This window comes from Bombus vosnesenskii, unplaced genomic scaffold, assembly GCF_011952255.1.
Source record: "Bombus vosnesenskii isolate JDL3184/JDL3185 unplaced genomic scaffold, Bvos_JDL3184-5_v1.1 scf7180000013295, whole genome shotgun sequence".
Lineage (NCBI taxonomy): Eukaryota > Metazoa > Arthropoda > Insecta > Hymenoptera > Apidae > Bombus > Bombus vosnesenskii.
Genome location: NW_022882946.1, coordinates 3,147,638 through 3,173,260, shown reverse-complemented (window position 1 = coordinate 3,173,260; position 25,623 = coordinate 3,147,638). Strand labels below are relative to the sequence as shown.

The following is a 25,623-nucleotide window of genomic DNA, read 5'->3' as shown; positions in this document are numbered from 1 at the left end:
TGGATCGTTTGAGTTAACTCGATAATAGCCTCTTTCGTCCGATTCGACGTCAGATAGCATATCACCGACAAAGATCGTTCGCATGCTACTGATTTACCGCGGTCCAGCCTTGTTCGTTCGTTTTAAAATTGCGTTGATGCAACTATTCCACGTACAAGATCGATTATACTCGCTCGAGAAGATGTCTCGTGGAATGTTTCTTTCATAAGTTCGAGGGTGGTTTTTATTTTGTATTTACTACATACCGCACTTGTTTTCTTATTAGTAAAATAATTGAAATCTCTAAATAATTAGAATAAATTAAACGTTACACATTAAATGTTACAATTAAATGTGAAGATAATTAAAATGTTACACATATACCGCCAAAGTAGATTTGGAGAGATTCGTAAAAGTCCTTAACGTGATTGCAGTTGTATGTATCAAGAAATAATAAATAAAATCTATACGTCTTAATAAATTAAAGCTAAAAATCTAAAGCTAAATTATGTAATCTTAATCATTAATTGCATTATTAATTAATCGCCATCAACAGACATATCTACACTGTGCGCATAGATATTATACCAATTACTGTTCGGACAGAAAACCTGCATACGTTCATCGGGAAACAACGTATCGTTGCTATTCAACAACACGCACTTAGCATTCGCAATATAAAGAATCTAACCTAAAGAAAACACCGTAGAATCTGTCGTTCACCATCGAGTTATCATCGAGGTCGGTAAACACCACTTTCCCAAAATTTCTAAACATTCGAGTTTCCTCGCAAGATCGAAGCTGCGACCGTCTCTTTGGGCGGGTACGGAAGCATCAAGGAGCCGACGCGGCCGAACAGCGAGAGGACGTGAAGCTATTCTTAAAATAGGGCTCGACTGAACGAAGCGAATGAACGAGAGAAGCCGATACGTATATACGGAGGGTAGGGCGAGGCGCGGGACGTCAGTACGCGTTAATCAGAGGAAGATGGAAAAGCACGGTCGAAAGAGGAGCGTGTAACGAAGGCTCGGGAAGAGAAGTCGGAGAAAGAGAGGGAACACGGCGTGCCTCGCGGGTCGCCGGCTCTTCTTCAGGGTCCGAGCTTCGTCCGAAACGAAGCGCCTCCGTTCTCCTCTTCTTCTCTTATGAGAACGTGCCGTCGGGGACGACGCTTCGTCGAACCGTTCGTCGTTCGATCGGTTCTCCACGTTTGGCCTCACTCGTCTCTTCTTATCCCTCTTTCGTTTAATCCTTCTCTAGTTTCCTGTATCTCGCTCTATCTGTCTCTTGTGCCTCCGTCTCTTTCTCTCTCGCTTTATCTGTCTGTGTTCTCGCATCTTTCTCCACCTCGATCGTTCGATTCACCGGTTTCTTCCTCTTCTTAGCTCCGCAGCTTCCTTCTTCTCTTGTCTTTTCGGCTCGAACCGCGTGTCACGGTGAAGCGAACGTGGTGCACGCTGCGGGTGGTGGTGCTGGTGCTTGGTGTTGGTGGTGGTGGTGGTGCTGGTTGTTTTGGTGTCGTCGATGGTGTCGGTGGTCGATGGTGATCGGTGAATCCGCCTCGAGCGATCAGGAGATCTCACCCTTGGAAACCTTCCGCTTTCGCTCGATCGAGGAGGGGAGGCTGCTCGAATCATGGCGTCCTACAGGAGCTACGTAAGTGTTGAGACTAGGGTTTCAGCGAAGTCGTTTACCGGATATCGTAGTTCGTTTATGTGATAATTTCGATGCACGTGCGTACTCGTACAGGCCGAAAACCGTGGGATTGATCAACGTTTTTGGGCGCGGTAGGTTCGGGAAACGTAATTTTACCGGCGGTTAATTGGGAAGTTCGTTTCGGCCGGGTGAAACGTTGTTTACGCGACGCGGTGTCTTCATTAAATCGACGCCGGTCGCAAAACGACGCGAAGTTATAATTGGTGTTCCGCGGTGTCATCGCACGAGATGAATTTTCGCAAACGCGACGCTGAAAAAGAAGCAGAGTAACGCCGCTCGGCTGTACCACGCTGAAACGCGTTCTCCCTAATGTTGTCGAGCGTTTTGGGAACCGGGCAAGTAGAAAACGACGAGTTTCCTCCATTTCGTTGTCGCGTTCTTCCGAGCAAAAGGCTGTTTCTGTTTTTCTTTCCCTTTGCTCCTTTTCCTAGCGAAATTTTTAACGTCTCGTTTATATGGTTTATACGCATTCCACGGTTTCAAAGCGGTATAAAATGTGACGTTTTTAACGATACATCGATGCTGAAAGAAAATGTGAAAAGATGTGAAAGATCGGTACTATTTTTTTTTATAAATTCTATGTATATATCGCTTTCCAACGAATCAAGCCATTCTCGAAGAATGATCCAATATTTTGTTGAAATGCAACTGCAGTCTCTTCAGGTACTTAGTGACGTGTATAACGCGAATTAAAATATAATTGTTCGCTAAAATGTAACTTGAAAAATCTAACTTGAAGCCAAATATTTTTATATGCTTATATATTTTTTAGTCAACGCGATGCATCGTCATAATTGCATTCGCGTGCAACGACGCAAAGTGACACTAGTTGCGCGTTATCTCGTATCTAGAACAAGAAACAGCGTTTGCTGACGATGATTCGTGTTATCTTGAAAAAGTAATTGAGAATCTAGCCGGTTCGTCAGATATAATAATTTTAAACTATTCGAAAGCCTAATATTATCGCTCGATTTTGTTGAGAATTTAACTATTGAAGATTGGCGTGACCGTGTCGTATGGTGACCTGCATAAAGAGACGAGATGATGTTTAGTATTTATTGTGCATGGTGCAGATATTATTAACCCGTTGATGACTGTGCTCGTGTCTGAGGCGAGCTATTCGTGATTCGTTTGTAGACAGTGTCGTTTGTCTGGTTTGTTGTCGAACTGGTTGATTAGCTTGGCAATTTACTGCGCTGAGAAGGGAGAATGAAATAGGTTTTATCATAACCAAGGAAATATTTCATTATTTTCTATAAAAAGAATGCAGCTGGAGGAAAAAGAAGAGCTAGAAAAAGAGAATTGAATTTATTACAAAACTTCATGCTTTTAATTAAATGTATTCTTTTAGTTTATATAATACAAGTTAATTTACGTAAAAAATTAATTTACAGTTAAAAACACTGTTTGAAAAATAAATCGTAAACACAGGCATTTATTGCTTCCTTTCGAATAAACACCGAATGAAATTCAATTTAGTTATAACGTTCTATCATTCTCACGATCAGAATGATTTCCTCTTTGTCGATGTTTCACAAGTTTCATTGTCTGACAAAAATATACGAATTTATGCTTATTTCCCTCTTTATCTTCGGTATAATTTATATAAAATTATACTTTTGCCTGGAATTAATAACGCAGTATTTGTCCAACATTTATTACAATATATTACAATTGTTTCGACGACCTGTGCTTGATATGTTCCCTGATATTTTGAGACGATAGTTCAACCATGTCATACAATGATCAACAATAATTGATCTCGATCAAGATGATCTACTATGTACAAATACCCTCTATTTTGCTCCCATCCAATGTTTCAATATATCATACAACTTTATTACTTCGTCAAACTATATCATAAAACTCGAAGACGTTAAATCTTAATATAAAGTAATAAACGAAGTAGCAATAAACCTAATGCAAAACTGATCCAAACTAACAGTAATCCATAATAAACCGAATATAAAACAACGAACATATCGTATTACTCGTATATTCTATGTGCCTCGTATACTAAAGCGAGAAGATTTTGAGAGCCTGCATTTAATCGCGTATTTCGATTCATAGATCATCGTCATTTTAGTTTCACGATTAGTTGTTACGTCATACGTTTTCATAACCCGAATGTTATACTAAATTTCTTATAACGATAAACCTAAGATACTAGGTTTTATGAAAAATGACAGGCAACCTACACCATCGTGACCCTCAGTTAATAAAATAATGTATGAAGAATTTAATTGACCAATCGTAAGTAGAAATTCCCAAATTTTAAGCAAAGTAAGCGACGAACAATTATTTTGGATGTATTTGATTCTTTGTGGTCGTTGCACCTCACGCGTAATCTATACGCGACTCGACCGCCCGCTATAATTATGCGATGTAAATGAAGTCCATTAACGTTATCGTCCGAAGGCCGTGGTCGCACGCGATCCTCTGTTTCACGCAGGCCGCGTCGCTGTTTACAAAATACCTAGAATTTAAGACCGCCGTTCGCCAGTCACGCCGCTGACGCGACTTTGCCCCTCCGTCGTTTTTCCGATTTCTTTCGACAGTGATCGCTTGCACGTGTTACACATATTCGTGCTTCAGGGATCGAGCACACTGACCTCCCTCATAAGATCATTAAAATCGCGTTTCATTATTGCATGGCAAAAATATTTGGACATACTCCTCAATAAATTTACGGATATCGCTGAATGATTTTCTTGAGAATATCAACAGCATACAGATACGCGCGCGTATGTACATACAGTTCGGATCTTATATCGAGTTTTGAATTTTTGATTATTTGCTCTCGAGTTCTCAACGAGAAGTTGCTGGGTTTGTTTTATGATTTCTCGTATGATTACTATTTCCAGGAAGCTGTAAAAATTGATCGGCAGGCTATTTCTTTTCTCATTTGCATAGTCGATGTTCTAGCGAAAAGAAATAACTTTGTTCCAAGTTATGTTTCCTTTTTCTAGTTATATTTGAAGTACAATATAGGACACTATACTTCCTCGGTGGTATATTTCAGCAACTCACAGCAGTCTCTGTGTTTGTATACGTTTGGAAAGATGCTTAACTAAAACGATGAAATATTCCATTTACTATACCATAAAACAGGTAAGCCAATCCCCTTTTCCAAACACACGTTTCCATTAATTTGCCAATTATCTCGAAATATTACTCGAAGCGAAGATCGCCTTAAAAATCAGCAGTCCCATCGTAAATGTCCGAACGCGGATCTTCGTACGTAGATACAGTGTGTAAACCGCGCAGTAGATAGAGTACGGTCGATGGTCAGACGGTGTTGGACGTCGTAAGCCAACTTGCAAGGGTCCGATAATAATACATAGATCGGCTGGCAGCGGCGCAGAGGTAAACATTTACCGAAGAAGCTCGGGCTCGGCAGCCACAGGGCACGAATTCCGGGTGTGCACCTCACGGAAACGCGTTCATACGTCGGCATCAGGTCGCCTGTGCCGTGGCCAGCAAAATTAGCCGGGCCTTTCCCAGACGACGTATGCCTGCCGGCGGTCTACTCATGCTAACCTTTCATCTGCCTATACCTATATGAATACGCACACCATACGCGACACGCATACGCAGTGTTTCATTCAAGCAATTAGCGTGTTTAAGCTTCCCGATGGGTGTTAATGTAATTAATTTTCTTTTTTTACTTGATCGAGTAGAAAGAAAACGAATAGATATGTCTTCTTAACTTATAATTTCGTATAATCCGTTTAGTATGTATAATTGATGTATTTGTATCGAGATATGTATAATTTTGTGTGCTAACTAGATTAGCCGTGTAGTAGTGACACGCGTATGTGAGTATGAGTGTATGGAAGTACGTGTGTGCACAGCGTCTCGAAAAACGGATGAATGCAACTGTTCCGTTAGCAGTGTGATATGGAAGATGGTGAGACCAAGAGAGTGATGAGACGCGTGCAAATGTATATCGACGAAGATCCTGCAAATCGTTTATTAAATAAATCTAAAACTATTTTAATATAAATTCTAAGTGTAATCGTAGTGTTCCTTTACTTTTATTTCTGCGATTAAGATCCACAATTCTCAACAACTTTAATCACTTTTTTTAATTTATCATTTCATATCATTTGTTTAATTAGTAGCCTATAAAAATTGAAAGAATGTTACCCGTATAAAATGTGAAACGTGAAAGAGTAAATATCGAAGAAGGAAAATCTAGAAAAAGATTATTGACTAAACGATTGCAATTCCCTAAAAGAAACAAATGTATTATAACGTATATTTAGTACTTTGTGTACATTTTTGAATATAACATTTGTATCTGATAATAATTTATCCATTATACGTATCTATCATAACGAACACTCCGAAGGGAAGCAAAGAATCAAAAAAATAATCCAGTCAATTGCTTATGTCGCGTGATTTACTCTACCAGTGAAAATATCCTGTATATTGAGTGTGAAGTTTCAAAAAGAGCTGATAGGTACCAACCTATCGACCGTTCCTGTGAGATTTTCGTTGCGAAGCCCGATAAAGAATATCCCTGGTCGTTTCGGCCGACAGCTTTAAGAAAGCTCTCGAGGGAACGAACAGTTTTGCTCTCGTCTATTGGAGTTCTTTAAACACGGCTGCATCAGGGGATGAGCCAAGGGTGTACGATATCTTCTCCTTTTCGAACTTTCCAGAGTGAGAGTCGGTCGAAGAGGATTTCTGCGGACGGGTGAATCTTAATGTGCGCGATGTACTGGCTTTGCTACTGGATCGTAGATGAACTCGCGATATCGAAATTTATTGGATCGGTATATAGCTTTCCCCTTTTCGTCTCTTTCTCTCGATAAAATAAATTAGAAACTTTTCAACTAAATTATTTTCACAGATACACGAATTGAATATTTGAGTAAGGTGATCGTAAAGTAGTTAAAAAATATTTGTTTCAAATATCTCGTGAACTTAACCATTTTCTGACCACTTTGGTCCGATACTATTTACGCAGATCGATGAAAGGATTCTATCCGAAAAGATTATACAGGGTGGTTGGTAACTGGCGGTACAAGCGGAAAGGGGGTGATTCTACGCGAAAAAAGAAGTCGAAAATATAGAATACAAATTTTTCGTTTGAGGCTTTGTTTTCGAGAAAATCGACTTTGAATTTTCGCTCGGTACGCGTGCTCTTTATCACGTCTCCTTATAACGGATCTCACTGTAGATCGTTTTCTCGATGGAAAAATTAAAAAAAAAAAATAAAAAAATAAAAAAAAATTTTTTTATATTATATTTTCGACTTCTTTTTTCGCGTAGAATCACCCCCTTTCCGCTTGTACCACCAGTTACCAACCACCCTGTATATTTCCATTTAAACTAATAATGTAACAGTTGAATACATCGCCGCACTTGTAAAACCTGCACGTATATGCTTGTGTTAATACGCGATTTTTTACACCGACAATGTTTTCTTATAACATTTTTCCTACCTGCGCTGATAAAAGAGCTACGACTTTAAAAAGGCGAATGAATTTCTCTGCAGAATTGATTTAGAAAGCACTTCGAACCGATACAAAAATACTATAGGATCGATATAAAACCACTTCAAAACCGATATAATAACAGGCTGCAGAATATAACCGGAATCGATATCAGGCAAAATCTTTTTTATTCATAAGAGTTATGACATTATTTCGATTATATAACCGTTTCAAGAAGGAGAATCGATATCACGAGCGTTTGCAACCTCTGCCAGTGGTTGACTTCAATGGAATTATTTTACGTAATAACGACAATTTCGTCGATCGGCGGGCATCTCTAAAACGGCGTAAGTAAACGATGCGAGGTACGTCGACGATGGGACGCATGATAAATTTAGCCGGGGTACAACGTGTTTGCGTTCCACTTCCTAGACGCGAAATCGAACAAGTTGGTCTTTAAGATTGCCCCGCGACATTTACACGCGGCGTGAACTTCGGGCAAATTGAGACATTTCATTTCTTGCGATTCGTCAACATCGTAAACACTCGACTCGGAATTAATTACGATCCCTCATACGTAATTAATAATATTTATGTATTTACGGTGATATTGAATCATCTCGTGTATTTGTTGCGATTTGTAATTCGCAGGTGGAATTAATCGCTACCTTGCAGAGAAAAGAGATAGAAAGTTTCTAAGTAATAGTCGTAAATATCGAATGTATAATTTCTCATTTTTAATTGTTCAATTTTTGTGATATTACGTTTCACGGTACAATATGATACGTTTTTATCGATATCTCGTTATGTGCATATCTCGTGTATCATATTTTGTAAATCATATCGATACAACTTTGTTATCGCGCTTTCTGAATATTTTCAGAACATTTTAGTATTTTTTGTGCCAATTATTAGCTGCAATTGGTTCGAATGAATTTGATTTAATAATTTATTACCTGATTTCGAGATAAATAAAATTTAATACGGAGTTGTTACGCAATGTTGGATATGTAAAACACATATGTATTTTAAATCCTCTTCTCCATATAGAATTACAGTCACTGGCTTTTCAATTTATTAAATGAATAACAAAATCTAGACAGATAATAAGAAGATAAGTTTACACGTAACTCACTGGAATAGAAGACGCTACTCGATATAATTATTTGTAAATAACGATAATTATTCGCATTATTATCTTCATATTTATGACATTTAACGTTATCAAACTATATACGTTGAAAGGCGAGTTTCCAAACGAGCTTAGACAACATATTGAAAATATTACAAGCTTGTTGTTCGTGGAAAGAGCAGAAGGTAAGAAACAGCGATAAAAGAAAGAAGGGTGTGTTCGAGGAGGGCGATCTTCATCGCTGTCCCCGAGGCGACGATAAATCTCGCGAATCTGCGGGGGAAAGGGTGACGGTGAGAAAGGCCGGGCATTACAAGGATGAAACAACAAATCGTGTCGCGTTAAAACGCAAAACCCTCGTAATATCGCGTCGAAGCCAACGGCGTCGCTTAAAAATAGTGCAACTGGAACGCACCGTTTATTTCCAAGCTTATTCGAACATCGTTGTGGACGGATGAAACCGGCGATTAAATTAAAGGGAAAGCGAGAAACGAAAGTTGGAAAATCGGTGTCGTCGCTGGGTGGAAAATCATAGGGTAATATCGCTCGTTAATAACTTTCTCTCTTCTTTCAAAAGATAGACACGCGCTTGAAACAGCTTGAACGCGATTAAACGTCAGAAGGAAAATCCAACGTCACGGTGGATAAGAGACGCTTCGAGACGCAAGAATATGAACAGGGGAAACGAAGGGGAGACGAAGGCAAGGGGAGAAGTGGCTCGGGCTGAAGATAGAGAAAAAGATTTAAAGGCTCTTCTGAATATTTCAAGACGAGTTGTTGCCACGGCAAAACGTTGCCGCGGGACGATTTAATTGAGCGTTCTCCTCTTACCCTCTCGACGCTCCGTGCACAGCCCCTCCGGAGGAACGTCAACTGGAAATGCATATGCATCCGTGGCTCGCGAGCAACCGCTGTGCATCCAATTGCAGTCGGCGTTAAATGGAAAAATACACGCTTCCCTGATCGCTTCGATGTTCGTCGGATTCATTCGCACCCCATGGTTTCGGCTGAAATGTCTAGAGGGTTACCTAGGATACGAGCCTGATGTATTTTAAATGCAATTCTGGTACTCCTGGTTAATCCTGTCTTTACGTTACGAGCTAATATCGGGTTGTTTAATTCATATACGTATTTGGGCTGTTGTTGCAACAGTTTCCTACTACGTACATAGTTTAGGTCTTAATAACAATTTGTCAATCGTGATAGCTGTGCTTTATTAGCCGATGCTAGTGAAATTTCAAAATGTTTCGAACAACGAATAAAATATGTCCATGAAAATGCTGTATGATAAACGTTCAAATATTTTTATGATATAGTACATCATAAAGGAATAATTAAAAACAATAACTATATCAACGATATTATCCATCAATAAACGTCAAATTTTCTTCTCCGTTTCTCGAAAAGAACATCGCACGCGGCTCTTCGATCGATAAATCTCAATAAACAAATCGAGGTACCATTATCCCAATTGGCGCGCCATTCCTTAATATTCTAAACGCTAGCACGTTCACCGTGTTACACAGCTTCTGACAAATTGCACGTTAATACTAGATGCTTGTGATAAAAGCGGCATAGTGATAATGCCCGGGCTTTTCATTGCGCCATACCGGGACAATAAATTATGTTCGCCGAGAGGCTGGCCAGTATTTGGCCAGTGCTTTGTGTTCATGTTGAACGTCGACGATGCATAATCGACTAACGAGTCGAGTCGCATCCACATTTGATGCCTCGATGTTGCTATCGGATACAGGTGTTTCCGATAGCCGTGGTGCAGCTCCGATCCGATCGCATACATTTCACCCTACCATGGAATTTACGCGGAACAATATGCTTAGCTAGCATGGTCGCGTGGAAAATATTTTGGCTCGTCCGCCTCGCCGAGTTAGCAGCCATGTTCATTGTCTCTGGTTTTCACAGTAGGGTGGAAGTACGCGATGTTCATGCGAGTGGAAGGAACAGGATACAGAATTGTTAAATGATGGTTATTGCGCATCCTTCGATTCGTATTTTATTCAATCATGTTTTCCGTATTATCGTAAAATTTTCTCAAGTTTGAGAGAGGTCTTTTGCCTCATATTTTACGTTGCATATAGGAAATAACATAATGTTTCGTGAAAAATAAATTTTTATCGATAGCTCGTAACTTTTAATTTGCATCTTAAAGTAAAAAGCATTTTAAATTGCATCAAATTACATGTATTAGTTTCGAACGTTGTATCTACAAATTCGAGTTCCAAGGTACACTTTTTTATAAGTACCACACCTAAGAAGAAACACAAGAGTAGCAAGCTTCACATTCATCAAAAATACTCGAAACCACCACTCCAGAGAAGTTATTTTTACGTTGAAAAAAAGAAGAAAAGAAAAGAAAAGGGAAAGATACATCAAACCTGCCACCTTATGTTCGAAAAATACCAGTTCAGTCTTCAGATAACTTAAGGGAGGAGCATTTGTTGTTTGATTTAATGCATTTCTCCAATCGAGAAAGCGTGCTTCTACCAGGAAGTATCATTTCAAATCCGTTCACTGTATTGTTTAAGGCAGCGCACTATAGTCTGTAGTATTCTAGAAAATATCGTTTCTCCTTCCTTCCGTTTGCTCGTTGTTTCTGTCCGTCCTTGTTTCACTGTTTCTCTCTTCTCGTACGTGTACACTTGAAGAGAGAACATGCCTGTGGATACTCCAGAGGGAACATGGACGAAGACCTCGCGGCTATATTTAAACGGACTCGTAGACATCGCCTCGAGTCTCTTTTTTCCATCCAACATGCCACGAAGAAGCATCTGCAGCTTGGCTTCGAAAAACTGCACAACTATGACAGGTCGCGTCCTCCTGGAAATCGCGGAAAGTCCGCAGAGAAAAACGTGACACAATTTTCTCGCTGTTTCACTCGTGTTCGCTGACTCCAGACGTCATGGAAAGCTGCGAAAATTTTCCTAGCTTTATTTATTCGCTTGTACGTTTCGTTTGCTTTTCGATAGCAATTTGAATTCAACCTTAGAATTAATTTTATTATGAATTGTACATTTTGATGAAACTCTGAACAATTGTTTATTGCATCACCAATTCAAATCAATGATCTTTTCAGAAATTTTCTTCTACAAATTTAGAAGATTTTACAAAGGATACAACATTCGTTTGACTTTTTTTTTTGAAGTTTTCTGTCATCTACAATTTGCAATCACTTAAATGGTAGAAGCGATTCGTGATCATGACGAAAGAGAAAAGAAATTCTTATTTGAAATCACAGTTACTAAAAGGAAAATAATAGAGATCCTTTTGTTATTGTGTTATATTCCTTTATTCTTTGCAACACCGTTTACGTAAATGAAATAAAATTCAAATATACATGAGATGAGAAAGACGTGCCAAATACGATACTGAAATAAGGCAATAAACTCTGATAGTGATCAATCGGATGTACTTACAGCCTACAGCTGCTAAAATTGTATATAAGAAATATTTGTTGCTCAAACAAAAATGTACCTATAATCTTCCCAATCATCGTTAACAATTCAAATTCAGAATTAAAAGATTATCTCTCAACGATCATGACAAACAATAATCTAAAATAAATTGCAATTTTATCGAATTACCGTTTCCTCTGTTTCTTTTCAGACAAATAAAGCAATAGAATATGAAAGATAAATATTAATATTACTGCTAGTAGACAATATCTTTCGCGGAAAATTTGACAATTCAGAATTCAACGGAACACAGAACATACAAAACGTAACGTTTTTCTGTGAAATCGGATTGATGCAGTGCAGCGTGCATCGTGCACGTTGGTCGATGAAACAGGCGTTTGAAAACCGTGGCGGAAGAAGCGTTCAAACGTCGCTGTCTTGTTAGCGACGACCAATATTTGCCGCCAGAAACGACAACAACGCGGTCCGCAAACACAGCTGATCTCGCAGATCAATTGCCCGCATTGAAATCAATTTTGAGACTCGGCCCAACTACGGATCGGCCTATTGCGCGATGTCACTGAACCTAGTCGTTTGAATTATTATATCTATCTACCGATGATTTTTCTACTGCACGAATGGTAAACACATTCGAATAAATGGAATTTTCTGAGTGGATTTTCGTAATTGTGATTGGCAATTCGAGATTAAAATAAAGTGGATAAAATTGGAAATGGATAAAGTTGGTGGGCTGTTAACTGAATTGGACACGTTTCGCTAAACTGGTTTGTTGAACTTTTCAATGCATTAATTAAAGATGGACTTTTTCCTTCTTTAAGATCATAATGATATACCAGTATTTATGTATTTATATATTTACACTATCTGTGGTGATCGAACAATTTTTGGTATTTGAATTATATGTGTACAATTTACAAATATAATATATACAGTACACCAGTATCTCCATCATACAAAGCTTAATGTATCCGAGATAGATTTCAAATGTCATTGAGTACACGTGTACTCACCTAATTCGAATTAATGGATCTGGTTATGGATTTACATAGCGTTAGCATAGGATGTATGAAGTGTTATATAAGTTAATGTAACTCGAGATATCATCTTTGCATAATCTGATTCGCTATTCTTTCTAGTTTTGAATAGCTCGTCGTGTGCTGTTACATGCGCTGGCAAATTTTGTCAAATTAGCTAGAAAACGATTTGATTGATTAAATTCGTTACTCTTCGTGCCACTTTGTAATAGGCAAGGGAAATGAAAATTTGTCCATATTATTCGACATGATAATCATTCTAATTATTAATTACGAGCTTCGTCGGTTGTTATTCGATTTCTTGACGATTACTTGGTCGCACAATTCATTTAATTTACCATGTAAATTTATAAAATCTAAGGGACGAAATGCGGCGAACGTCCAAAAAAGAGAAAAATTGACATCCATAGCAGCGGTAACCAATTTGCAACGAATTCTAGAAAGAGTTCGCGTTTAAATTCCATTAAAAGAGACTTAAGTGCATTTCTATTTATACGCAGATTCTTGTGAACGCCGTGCCGGGGATATTCAATCTTTCGTTTCAGCCTGAGCTTTCAGTTAGTATTAATTAAACTCCAAGCCGTTGTCATTCTGTCGTAAAATAAATAGCCCGAACTAAAAGCTACGCGTGACTGCGCTAGGTGCCACTGAAATTGGCAGAGCACCACGAATCGGTGCGAGTACGTTGCTCTTCCCATGACTCGCCGAAATTCGAGCCGACCACTTTCTATTCGTTAACTGTGCGTTTTGATGGAACACGATACCGTAAGTTTGCCGTTTGCTACGTCTGTTGATTTTCTGCGGGAACAGGATGTGGATGTTGATCCACTCAGCTCTGTATTTCCGACCAAAGGACCTAGTTTCTTTCCGCGTATCTACGATGCATAGTCAGGAGACGTACCATATATTTGCGTATCTTCGAATACCTTAATATGCATATATAATCTATATTTCTAATTTCTAAAAAAAAAAAAGAATCTCGGTTTCTATCGCACGTACTTTGCGCCTAGTTCTTAATTTGCTTGATCGATATTCGAAGAAAGCTGTATACACCTTTTGACAGTGTAATCAAATGTCAAAGAATTCAGAATGGATGATTCAGAAAATTATTTCTTTGGTCTCATATTCTCTAACTTTTTGCAGATAATGAACACAAATAACTACATCATGTGCAATGGTATTTAAGGTGTGAAAGTCATAGTACTACGTGTGATAATTTATCTGAGTTTCTCTCGTGCTACGGCAGGAGTTACGTAGCATTCGTAGTCTAGTTTAGACGATCAAATATCTCTAGATGATAGGAGTAAAGTCTAAGCTGGATCGAAGATATTACGTAGCTCTTAGCTGAGTATCGTTTTACAAATATTATTGCAACTAGAAAAACTTAGGTAGACAGTAATTACCAGGTCCCACCACCTAAGGGTAATTACATAAAGAATTCGTAATCCGTATAGTAACTTCTCAATAATAATCCTATGAGGATAATATTGATAACACTATATTTAATGACGTGTATTTCACAATATTTTGGTGACTGACAAAAATTCAACGATGACTGAAAGACTTGTCACAGACACCTTACATTTTTGGCAATTTTGTTTCTTCATATAAATTTTGTTAATTGCACTATAAACTCTTACTTGTATGTTAACAGTATTAACAATATTTATTTTATATGATATTAGCAATAGCATCAAAATCATAGTAACTTATAGTTTTGGTGCATTTTTATTTGTACAAGGTTCTAACATTTTACACCATTTTTATACGAACACCGATTATAATTTCCACATATTTTACTTCTTTTCTAACTTCCCTGTTCTTGCTGTTTTATGGCCCCTATTTTCTCGCTGTTTTCCCTTTTTTATACTCTTCGTTGTTTTATGCAGACGCTTTAATAGACCATGTCTGCAAATATTTGTCCTCGAGAGGTGGATTGCCAGCTACATATCTCCCTGTCTCTCGAATGATCTTGCAAGTGGACAAGTCTCAGATGGTTTTCCCTCGAGTATGATGCGCCACGTTTGTAAATTGCAGATCTCCCTTTGCAGTATCGTGCTAGAATTTTCTTTGCTAACCTTGAATAATAACTGGCCAAAGTAAACGAAACAAGAACGGTGCATACGCCAAAGGCAATAAAAATAAAGCTCCAGGTATAAAAAATTAATTTGTTGGAACTGAGTTGCATAAGAAATATTGTGGGACGTTAAATGTTACAGCGCACAAAGTTGAAAATATGCCGGATAGAGGTGGACGTTATGTTTCTTCTCCTCGTGACAAATAAATAATTCAGAAACGGTAGCAGCAATGGAAACATTGGATAACATTAAATATTAGAGTTCGTGAAGTTGAAAATATTGCGAGATAGAATCGCGGGGAAACTTCTTATCTGCTTTGTTATTTATGAACTCGACCAGGTACGAGATACGATGTATGTTTTCTGCTTTCTTTTTAAGTTATATTCTAACTAACTAGACACTAAATAAATTATACTTTAAATTATTGTCAATAAACGATTAAATTAGTAAACAGACGTTTAAGCATTTTAAGCACTAACGTCTAGACAAACCTTTTATTGTTTCAAGTGTATAATTTAATATAGATATTACACGTAAAAAAACGTTTTCATTTTTCATAATCGACGCGATAGATGCAACATTTCACAATTTGGAAAACTTGTAACGTAAGAGTTCTATATAATATCTGTAATTAATTTTCATATTTTCATTTCATCATAGTGGTTAAGGATTAATCACTTCCCTGCAGTTTCTTATTTAATTTCTACATATCCACGCTTCAATATTTAACAGAAATTAATTGAATTTTTAATACTTTCAAATTTTTTATCTAGTTTCATCGAGCAAAGATCTTTTATAGTTTATAACGTATATCTTCAATTTTAAATCGTAAAACTTTAACTAGGATTAGAAATCCTAAAATATTCATAGAAAGGAGAAACAATTATAACTTAGCAATTATAGAGAATGACAGTATGATCGGGCTCACAATGAGTGATTTATCGGTTTGTAACTGCATCGAGAGACTCGACATCCCTGATAACCGGACTCCATAAGAGTCTTTGGCCGCAACTTCCGGCAACTTATACGGCACCGGAAGTTTTCCAATTACGCGGCGAAGCCGTTGCTGTTTCCCCGTCGAAGCGTTTAGTTCTTGACATTCTCTCGTCGCCACTTTCGCGGCGACGAAGGCTTCTCATTGAAAGACTTTTGCGTCGAGCCACTCGCCAGGATCTCGAGAAACTTCATTAAATATCTTCAGTTTCCGATGACTTGCCACGCAACTTGCGACTGAAATTAATTGGATACACCAGTACACGATTTTCGTAATGGATTTGCATGACCACACAAGTCAATAAAATTTTCTCTGCAATTGGAAGGATTTTTAACTTTAATATAAAGCTCTATCGCCATTAACGGTTTAGTGGCGAGGCACGTTAGTTGATATTTTCTGTGAAATAATCATACTGTGATATGTAAATTATGATGTATAAAAGATATATGTAGCAATCGAATATAATAATAATAATTATTATTCTTAAATTTTCATATTAATGTCTTGATCGATTTAAAAGATACTTCTTTCTTATAACGAAAGAAAACTTTCATTTGCGTATGAACGTACATATTAAACGTGAATATGCTGTAAGATACTAAAAAATTGAATGGAATATAAACTTTAATCTGAAACTTTAATCGTGATAATGCGTCTGTTTCGATACAGGTGGTTCGTCTATATTTTAGGATTAAAATACGTTTTATTTTGACTAATTTGACTAATTTTCGGGAATCTACTGCGACTGCAGAAAGAGAAACGCATCGATTTATTTTGTTCACAAATAGAGTTAAAGATTGCGTAAGAACGAAGACAAACCAGGAAGTGAAATTGAAGGTGCATACGATTCTTGCCAAAAATACGCTTCGCAAATGTCATACGGGATTCACTTTCGACATACACGTGTCACGCGAACGCCCAGAGAGGCTGAAATCGTTTCCTTGATTCATGCATCGAAATACTGAAAAAGTTGGCCACCACCCAACGCGTAAAACGTGAAATAACAACCCGTTGAAATGGATCGTCGAACCGGCCTAATCGGCATTTTGTAACGTAAACACGTTATCGTTTTCTTCATACGCTATTTTTATTCCGAATGTTTCTTGCATGGAAATAAGATATACCTTTTTGCAATAGAATAATTGCCATTTTCGACCAATACTTTGCATAGATTTCCTGCGAACTCGTCAGCTGTAACAAGTATATAGAATTATAATTATAACGTATCCTGAAATCAAACATCAAAGTGTGCTGCTTAGGAACCCATGAAATTGTGATAGGCAATTTCAGCGTTCATTCAGTCTAAACCCAGAAGAATCACGTATTTTCTTCGGACGAATAATACCGTGGTAAATTAAATTTCCTGCCTTCCCGATCCCATTTCCTCGGTGTTCTTGTGCTCGTAAAACGAAGCATTACTTTCGACATATTAATCCGCGCGTGGTCGGAAACCAGAATGAAATCTGCGAGCGAAATTATTTCTGTAGAGACGACACGAAAATTTTCTTCATTCGTTCACGAACTGTATTAAATATGCGACAAATTATATTTTCTGTTTTTTTTTGTTTCTTTCGCTTCTTTCGATCGTCGAGCGAGTCATCTCAAAGGGAACTATGAGAATCGCAAAGGCAGAAACGGGACAAAAGCTGTTGAAATGATATTTCTAATGAATATCCACTGCTTAACAGAGAGAAACATCGAAAAAGAAAAGAAAGAGAATCTTTTACTCCTATCAAAAGTTAATTCATAATACTACCGGAAGGACCTTTGAATTTAATCGACAAAAGTTTATACAATTCAATAAATGGAGTCTTACTGTATTTTACCAAATAGCACAGATACTTTATGGGAAATACGATTTAAATAGAAAATGACGATTGAGACTCTACTTCTTCGCATTTCTTCCTCTCTTCTATTTCTATCGTCGAGTAATCCTGCATTTAATACCGTCTAACGTACCCTGTCTGAGGAAAAGATACGAAGAAGCCACGTTGCATCTCGAATTTTTCCTCGTCGCAACATTTCATCGAATTCACCTTTATGATGGAATACATAATGCAATTTCGTGGAGACGAGCCGAAGTTAACGTCGGTTGATGAATTACATACGAACCGGTTGACCGAGAAAGACGAATACAATGTTTCCTCGGTATGTTGCATCGAAAGAACAGCAGAATAAATACAAAAGGCAAACTAACGCCAAGCAACGTGATGGTTTGTTATGGAAGAGAACGCGTCTGTCCTGGATAGAAGATAGATTAAATTTATATAACCAGCTTTCTGTATCTGAGTTGTACTACACTAATAACCCTTTCAACCGTGTGACGTACGTACACGTCGTAATATTAAATTTGCAATTACTTTGGCGCGTTCACGCGTACGCTGTGTACCGGGCAACGAGCTTCCAAGTTTTCATATCGTTCCGCGATACCAAACGGATAAATTCGATAAAATGCAAATGTTTATTAAATCGTGAAGTGGCACAGTTGCGTTTCTCATACGGAATGCGCGGTGTTTTTGTAAATAACGTTGAACGAATTATAACTGGAGCGTTACATTGCGCAATGTGCTGTAATGTAAAATATATTTCAATGTTCGATGCGTGGAAACGCAGAATTGGTTTGATAAAATATGAATACAGCGTTTATTCGATTATACGTACGTCGCCCAACATCCAGCGATAAGTGGATCTATCATTTTCCATCGTGTTTTTCGTCGTAAATATCGTATCATAATCTTTTTCTTTATAAAAATTAGAATTTGCGTAAAGATCCGCTAGCCGGTCTATCAATAAGAAACAAGAGACATAATATTTTATATACCTTCGTTCGTCCCCTCGTGAACGATGTATTTTTGTCTATGACCATTTACTTTGGCCTTCAACAAGCGCCTGTTATAAATGGTCAAGTATCGACGTCACTTCGTAATTTTAAAAAGACGTAGCGGCGTTTTCGTTCCGCGGAGTTCATGACAACTGGTGGCACGTCGTAAATTATAATAATGCGACCAGTCGACAGAGGTTAAATCAGACTGACACTCTTCAATTAGTCGGCCTCCCCTCGAGCTGCTATCTCTCGAACCGCATCGGGCGCCCACATCCTCATCAGTAACGCGTCGATCGCACAGATCTGATACAAACACAATCCTTGCTTGTTAAAATACAAACATTTGTTTCTGAAAAGTTACACGTGTACAACGCGAATTACGCGATAATTTTCAATATATATATATATATATATAAATTTTAAATATAAAATATTATTGGATGATCATATAGAAGGAAAATAAATGCTCAAATGTTGTCTGGAAATGTTCTCAATTATATTTATTTTACTCATGCCAATAGGCAATCGCAATTTGTACGGATGATGTTGATGGTCTCGTAAAAGCAAATAAACGTGGCTCTTTCTTTTCATTAGCCGGGAAATTGCAACGAATCGAGGTTTCTCTGCTTTTCAGCGGAAAATATCACATCATATCGGTATGATCGTTGAAAGGTAAGTAGTAAATAACACCAGGTAGTTAAATAAATTACGTAAATATTTCTGATGAATATTTATACCTGTTACTTTGTTCCACAACACAAGAAATACAAGCAATGAAATTGAATTCTCTTAATCAAATTATTTTCATTATAAAACGTTTAAATCAAAATTGTAATAGACGTTATAATCAATACTATTCTAAATTAAAAAATTCACGTACTGTAATAATAATTTATATATAATATATTTTATTTATATATATAATAATAATTTATTATCGCAGACTGTACGTGAATTTTTCAGCAATAATTCCACTTTATTCGAAAATATCGCGTGAACGATAGAAATCGGTTTTACTGGCATTTACTCATTCGTCGAAGCATTCTATCAAAACCGATGAATGTTACGAATAGAGATAGAGTTGAGTTAATAGTTCTTGTCTTTTACTAGCGACAAGATGTATTATTATGTCAAGAAACAGTGTCTCGATTGGAGTAGATCCTCTGCCACCCGAACCTCCATTATTCCAGCACTCTATTATTCAAACACACTACTATTTGGAGATTCTATTAGTCGAACATGGTTCCACATAAGTTTCGTTGCAATATAATAGTAATATGTGCAAACTATTCAATGAAAATTTTAATCGTTACAAAAATAAACAACGATCGTAACGTGAGATTATCAAGTAATTTAAATATTTTATGTTTTTAGAGATACGGTAACATCAATTTTTTAATATCTGCGAAACTATTTCTACAGAATGCGTCACGTATGGACATCGGGATATTATCTCACAAGATGACACAAATGTGTAGTAACTTTCTTTCTCATTTTTGTGCATACAATTCACCCAGCGTGATCGTTCGTAAAAGCAAATTATTACGAAACTCACGTAATCAATCAAGTTTATAAATCTTCGAATAATCCTCCCCTATCCAGCGTTTCCAGAATGTATAAGGGGAAAAGATGATTCTAACGAAAATCTAAAGTTCCAAGAACTATTTCAACCAACTACCCTTATCCCTCTCGAAACACCAAACATTTTAAATATATAACATTGGACTGCACACGATTTGCAAACTCTGCCAATCGATCCTTGTCGTATTAAACGAATCGTCTATCGATACGTGGTTTTCCTTTAAACTAGCAACTTTAACTGGCAAATATTCAATTACACGAAACAAAAGTCGGCCTTTGGCGGTAAAACGACGCGTGAGAAACGATCGTTTCGCGGCCGTACGATTTATCTATCGATAAAGCGGGATCAAGGGTAGAAAGTTGGTGTGCAGGGTTTGAGTAGGGATGGCCAAGCTGTAAACAGCCATTTTTATGGACGATAAAGCAATATCGAAAGATTTCCCGGTCGAGCTGCTTTCAATTCGACCAGCCCAATGGAAAGCTTTTCGCCACGCCGACGAAATATCGAGAAGGCTAAATTGACGGTAGGAAACCCTGGATTTCCGTCAAGGGAGAGAGACAGAATGTAGCTGCTCTGATGGATTAGTCGATGGACGGTGACTATCGATGGATCGTTCATCGATCTTGGACAAATTGGATGAGAACGATTTTGCCGCTCGATTTTCGCTTGATTTTCATCGATTTTCCGTGCAAATTCTACGAACGCCATTCGTATCAATTTTCCACGTTTTACAATTTTCATCCACTTTCATTTTCTTTCATTAAAAGGTTTTTACGTCTTGCCTGGTATTTTTTACTCTTCTGCTTCATTCCGTCGATCGTCTCAGTCTTTCGAAAAAATCGTTCATTCGTAAAGAGATCTCGAATTATCATTCCTGTCACACCGAAACTCATCTACTTTTTCGTACGTTCTATCTTTCGGATTTTTCTCCATTCCGGTCACTCCACATCGACCGTTCTCTACCACTTTTTCGTTTATTTTTCCCTTCTCGACGGAAATCCAACGAATTCCCAAGTAGTTCCCAGGGAATTTCCAGAAACCTCGTAAATGAAAATAGAGGCTTGTCGCGTGCGTAATGTGGTCCCACTCGGTTCTTTATCGTTTCTATGCTTCAAAGTTTCTGACAAGGACAAATCGTGTCGTCGTGGCCGGTGGCGCTTGAAATTTTTAGCATTAAGCGTGGTGTAGATATTAGCCGCATATTTCGCCAATGTCCTCGAATATTTTCGGCATAGGAATCGATCTCTAAGCCTGTTTGACAGCAAAAGCTGTATTTCACGGTGATTTGCAAAAGTCGATTGATAGGTGGCTGTCGATCATTTGCTTCGAGAAGACAAGGTTGAAATGAACTTTTCTATTATGGGACGAGGTTAAGAAATAGTAGGCGGATTAGGAAAGGCGTGGATTTAAACGAAGCGTAGTTACATAACTTGTTTTGTCTTACAATAAGAATACGATCAGATACAATAACGATCAGTGAATCACTTCATAAATCATTTAATCGAAGATTAAGGATATGAATAATTCGCGTCTTATATTGTAATATCAAATGTAATTATTTATTATCTGTGACTATGCAATATCTGTTTAATCTGTAAATTATGACAGTGTATTGCACGGTGGTTGCATATTTTTATTTCTCCTACAGGAATTATAAACATATTTAGAATTATATAAGAATTTTTTTAATACTTTTGCAGTATTGTCGTATCCGCTCTGACAGAGCGTGCTTCACACACAAATTGATCAATATTGCTTCGTTCTCCGTATACGTCAACATTTCCTCGTATTCGAGCATGAAAAAGAGAGATTTTACATTCCGTGCAATATCTGTCAAAAAAGAATATTTATTACCTTCCAACTTCAAAGAATATACCATTTGTATGTGCTTTCGTCAAAAGTACGGAAACAATGAAAAACAGTGAATTTTTCAGAAAAAATCCTGCATTACTAAGCATTAGAAAATTTATTATAACGAAGAATCCTTTGATAAGCCAATAATATTATACTAATCTGTGAACCTAATAAAATGCAAGAATTTAACATCGCAGAAAGAGAAAGATCGCAAGTTTTTCGTGGAACAATCAGCTTTCGAAATTAAACGTCCGTCGTAAATGTATCGTAAACGTTCGTCGAGGGAGGAATGAGCATTGCGAAAATAAATTTCCACAGTTGGTCGAGCACGTCGAAAAAATTTCATAAAAATTTTACCGTGTCCGGTGAAACAAGGTGCTCGCGATTTCTTGCTTCACCTTGCGATCGTCCAGTAAAACCACGGTAAAGCCGATAATGGACGTCGTAACAGGTTCTCGTTCGACTTCTTGGCAAACCTTTGCCTTCTGAATTTAGCCAAAGACCGTCGAGGCTGCTTGCCAAAATGTTTATGGTGACTTCTTGAACTAATATCGAAGTTCGGCAACGAGGCGCAGCCCTGGAACCGTACACGACCGGCATTTTAAGATAGCTAATGAACTGCTGCCACGTAAGAAATTGATGTTTCATCTTGCAAGGTTTGGTTAGTAATAAATATGTATCGATGGAATTTTGATACCGTGTTTTAGAAGGCATTGAATATCTCTCAGTTACGTTTATTTATTCATGAATAGATCTCGAAGCTCGTTCATTATCGATTCTAATTTATTATTATAGAATAAAATGAAACAATTTGAAGTTAAACAACTGTAAGATTAACAGTGAATTTAAGATATGGCTATGTTACATCAGAGATCAATTCCAGTATTATTTTGCAATAGCAAATCGAAGAAACACGAGGCTATAAAAGAAAGATAAGTTATTGTACTTGAACTTAATTAATTGATATATAAATGCTATAATAAATACGGTGTTGTACAAATACTTTTTGTAGCCACTGTACATCAGGTATCTAACGTTAACAGGAGAAATAATCGATAGAAGGTAATCATAGCTTCTTTTTCGTAAACGAGACTTAGAATACTCGGTATTAGCAACAGGGGACCGCAAGCCAAAAAGCCGGAGACGCGATAATAAGGCAGATACGAACGAATCGAAAGGAGTTATCGTTTCCGGCCGTTTTCGACACTTCCGCTGAAAAGAATCGGTTTAGCGGTCTTAAGGAGCGTCCGTTGTAATTCCATTATCACTCCCCCCCGAATAGCATTAGCATAATAACGAACGGCACTTTTTAAAAGTTCGAGCACGAAGGCTCCCCTCACCCCTTTCTCATTCTCTTTCAGAGGGGATCTCATCTGAACGCGATAGTGCAAGATGTCGGAGCTTTAGAATGTAATTGAATTTAAATTGAAATTATGATCGCGCGGGTGGTATCGCGTAAGCTCGCTCGAGTCGAGGTTGCGCGGACTCCACGTAAACGTAAACTTGTAAACTGTACGAAAAATAAACATAGGTCCATACCTGCGGGTTCGGACAAGGAATAATTAATTACGCGAACGAGTTTTAATTACGGAAACATCTAGCAACGTTTAGATGCTCCGTTCAACGACTCCTGCACGTGGTTCGTTGGTTCGTCTAAAATGAAAATTTTAAGAAATACGAACAATACGAGAATCGTGTGGTGGAAAATTACTTTCTTTCAACTTCGTGAATGCGGAATGCTTCGTACATGCGAAACGCGTTATAGATAAATGATCATGAATCGATCTCGAACCTCCGTATGAATCTTGTTCAGAATAGTTATTGAGCTCGAAGGACTTCGAGTCATGTGATTTGAGTATCGTAGAAGCTTGAAGGATACGAGATATTTCCAGTTAAACAAACAGGTTTGTATTGGTAAAAAGATTTCAACAACAGGTAACGAGTCATTCTGACGATGAGTTTGCGAGTTCTCGAAACTATATTCTTTCTGTTTATGAAACGATTATCGATATTCGCTATCAGCGTCAAACGAAACCGTTGAAATTATTTGTCAAACTTTATACTTATTTCTATTATGTTGCCTTTCTATGCCTCGAGACATACGCAAGTGTAATCTAAAGAATCTCAGTTTGATAAATGAAGAATATGAAGCTATAAAAAGTTTATCTTGGCTATGTTGTGCACAATTAGCTACGATGCTTCGATCAGTACGTAGAATGATTCTGATTACTTTTGAAGAAGTAAGAATAACAGGTTTGCGTTTAACCATTTGTATACAAAGTTTAAATGGTAAAAAAGGATGCGATTATTGACTCACCCGTTATACGACAGAGAAACAGGAAGGTTATTCCTCCCGGTTAGGTCGGGCCATCTATTTCAAGCTTAGGGCAATTCGCCAAATTTATGTTAATTGTACGAATTTTCATTTCTTGACTTCGGCCATCCGTGCATGATGTATATTATCCTCATTCGGGTTACTTAAACATGTTCTTTCTCTGTAAGATGTTCTTTAGATATTCTGTAGATATTCTTCATCAGATGTTTGGCTATTCACAAGTCAGAATGCAGTGTTTTTAATACCATTACTCACTCGAGGTACACTTTACAGTTGTATTTCCCCTGTTAAATTCTTTCATTGTATTTATTCATATTCCGCGAAACATGATCTACATATTACGATTGTCATTCAAATTTTTACGACCGCGTCTCACGTGTATTCTATACGCTTTTCATATTTACATTTTTCAATATCTATATCTAACATCTATATCTTTCTAACATTTGCTTCCAGTATCTGCATTCATTTGTATCTCAGGAAATGTGAATGTTGCAATTAAAGAAAAAATTACCATTACAAGATAAACTGTCCTTTTTTCGTTTCCTGAAAAAGAATCGCACGTGTTACGCACGCCGCTCCATTGTCATTCACAATACTTCACTGTTTACCAGTCGCGTAATCGATGGCACGCAGTTCAGCAATAAAACGCACGGTGACACGCGATTCTATCGCGGCGACGTACGGCGACGCATAAATCTGTCGTGAAAAAGAAATCGAGCCGTTTGCCGACCAATCTCGATCGGTAATTTTACTTCGCAAGCGGCACCAAGTTCGCCGTAGTCCGATTGTTCCCCGGCTCGTGGAACGGTCGATCGAACCGGCGACGTTTCAAGCATTCGGCCCGCTTTTTCATCGCCTTCGATCGATCGTCGCCGTCGTTGTTGTCGTTCGTATAACGGTGCCGTGGATAAGTGCAACGAGATCACGAGCATTCACAGAGAACTGAACGATTCACGGTTTCCAGGGTGACACTGGCGCCTACCGACCCAGAGGCAATGTTGGCATCGCCGCAGGTACATTTGGAAGAACGACCACGTCGACTGGGAACGGTCTTCCGGGTTGCAGGAACAGCTACTCGTCGTCCATCGGTTCCGGTTCCAGTCGAGTGCACGGCAAGGAGAGGGTTTCTGGCTTCGGAAACGCGTTCCTAAAGAAAGACAAGTTCGAGGAGAAACCTACCTTTAAGTATTCCGGTAAGTTGCTTTGGATATGCTCAT

General features: G+C 37.9%; 1 protein-coding gene across 3 annotated transcripts in view; it reads left to right on the top strand.

Annotated features, from left to right (window-relative positions):
* The first annotated feature begins 1,063 nt into the window (after window positions 1-1,063).
* Window positions 1,064-25,623, top strand: part of LOC117233346 (treacle protein-like) — a 38,587-nt gene continuing 14,027 nt past the window's right edge. For all 3 annotated transcript variants that reach the window (XR_004493299.1, XM_033493547.1, XM_033493549.1), the window contains exons 1-2: window positions 1,064-1,635; window positions 25,371-25,599. Coding sequence is in view for 2 of the 3 variants with exons in the window: in XM_033493547.1 (XP_033349438.1) it covers window positions 1,615-1,635; window positions 25,371-25,599 (250 nt within the window). In the remaining variant the exon portion in view is untranslated. The remainder of the gene's footprint in view (window positions 1,636-25,370; window positions 25,600-25,623) is intronic.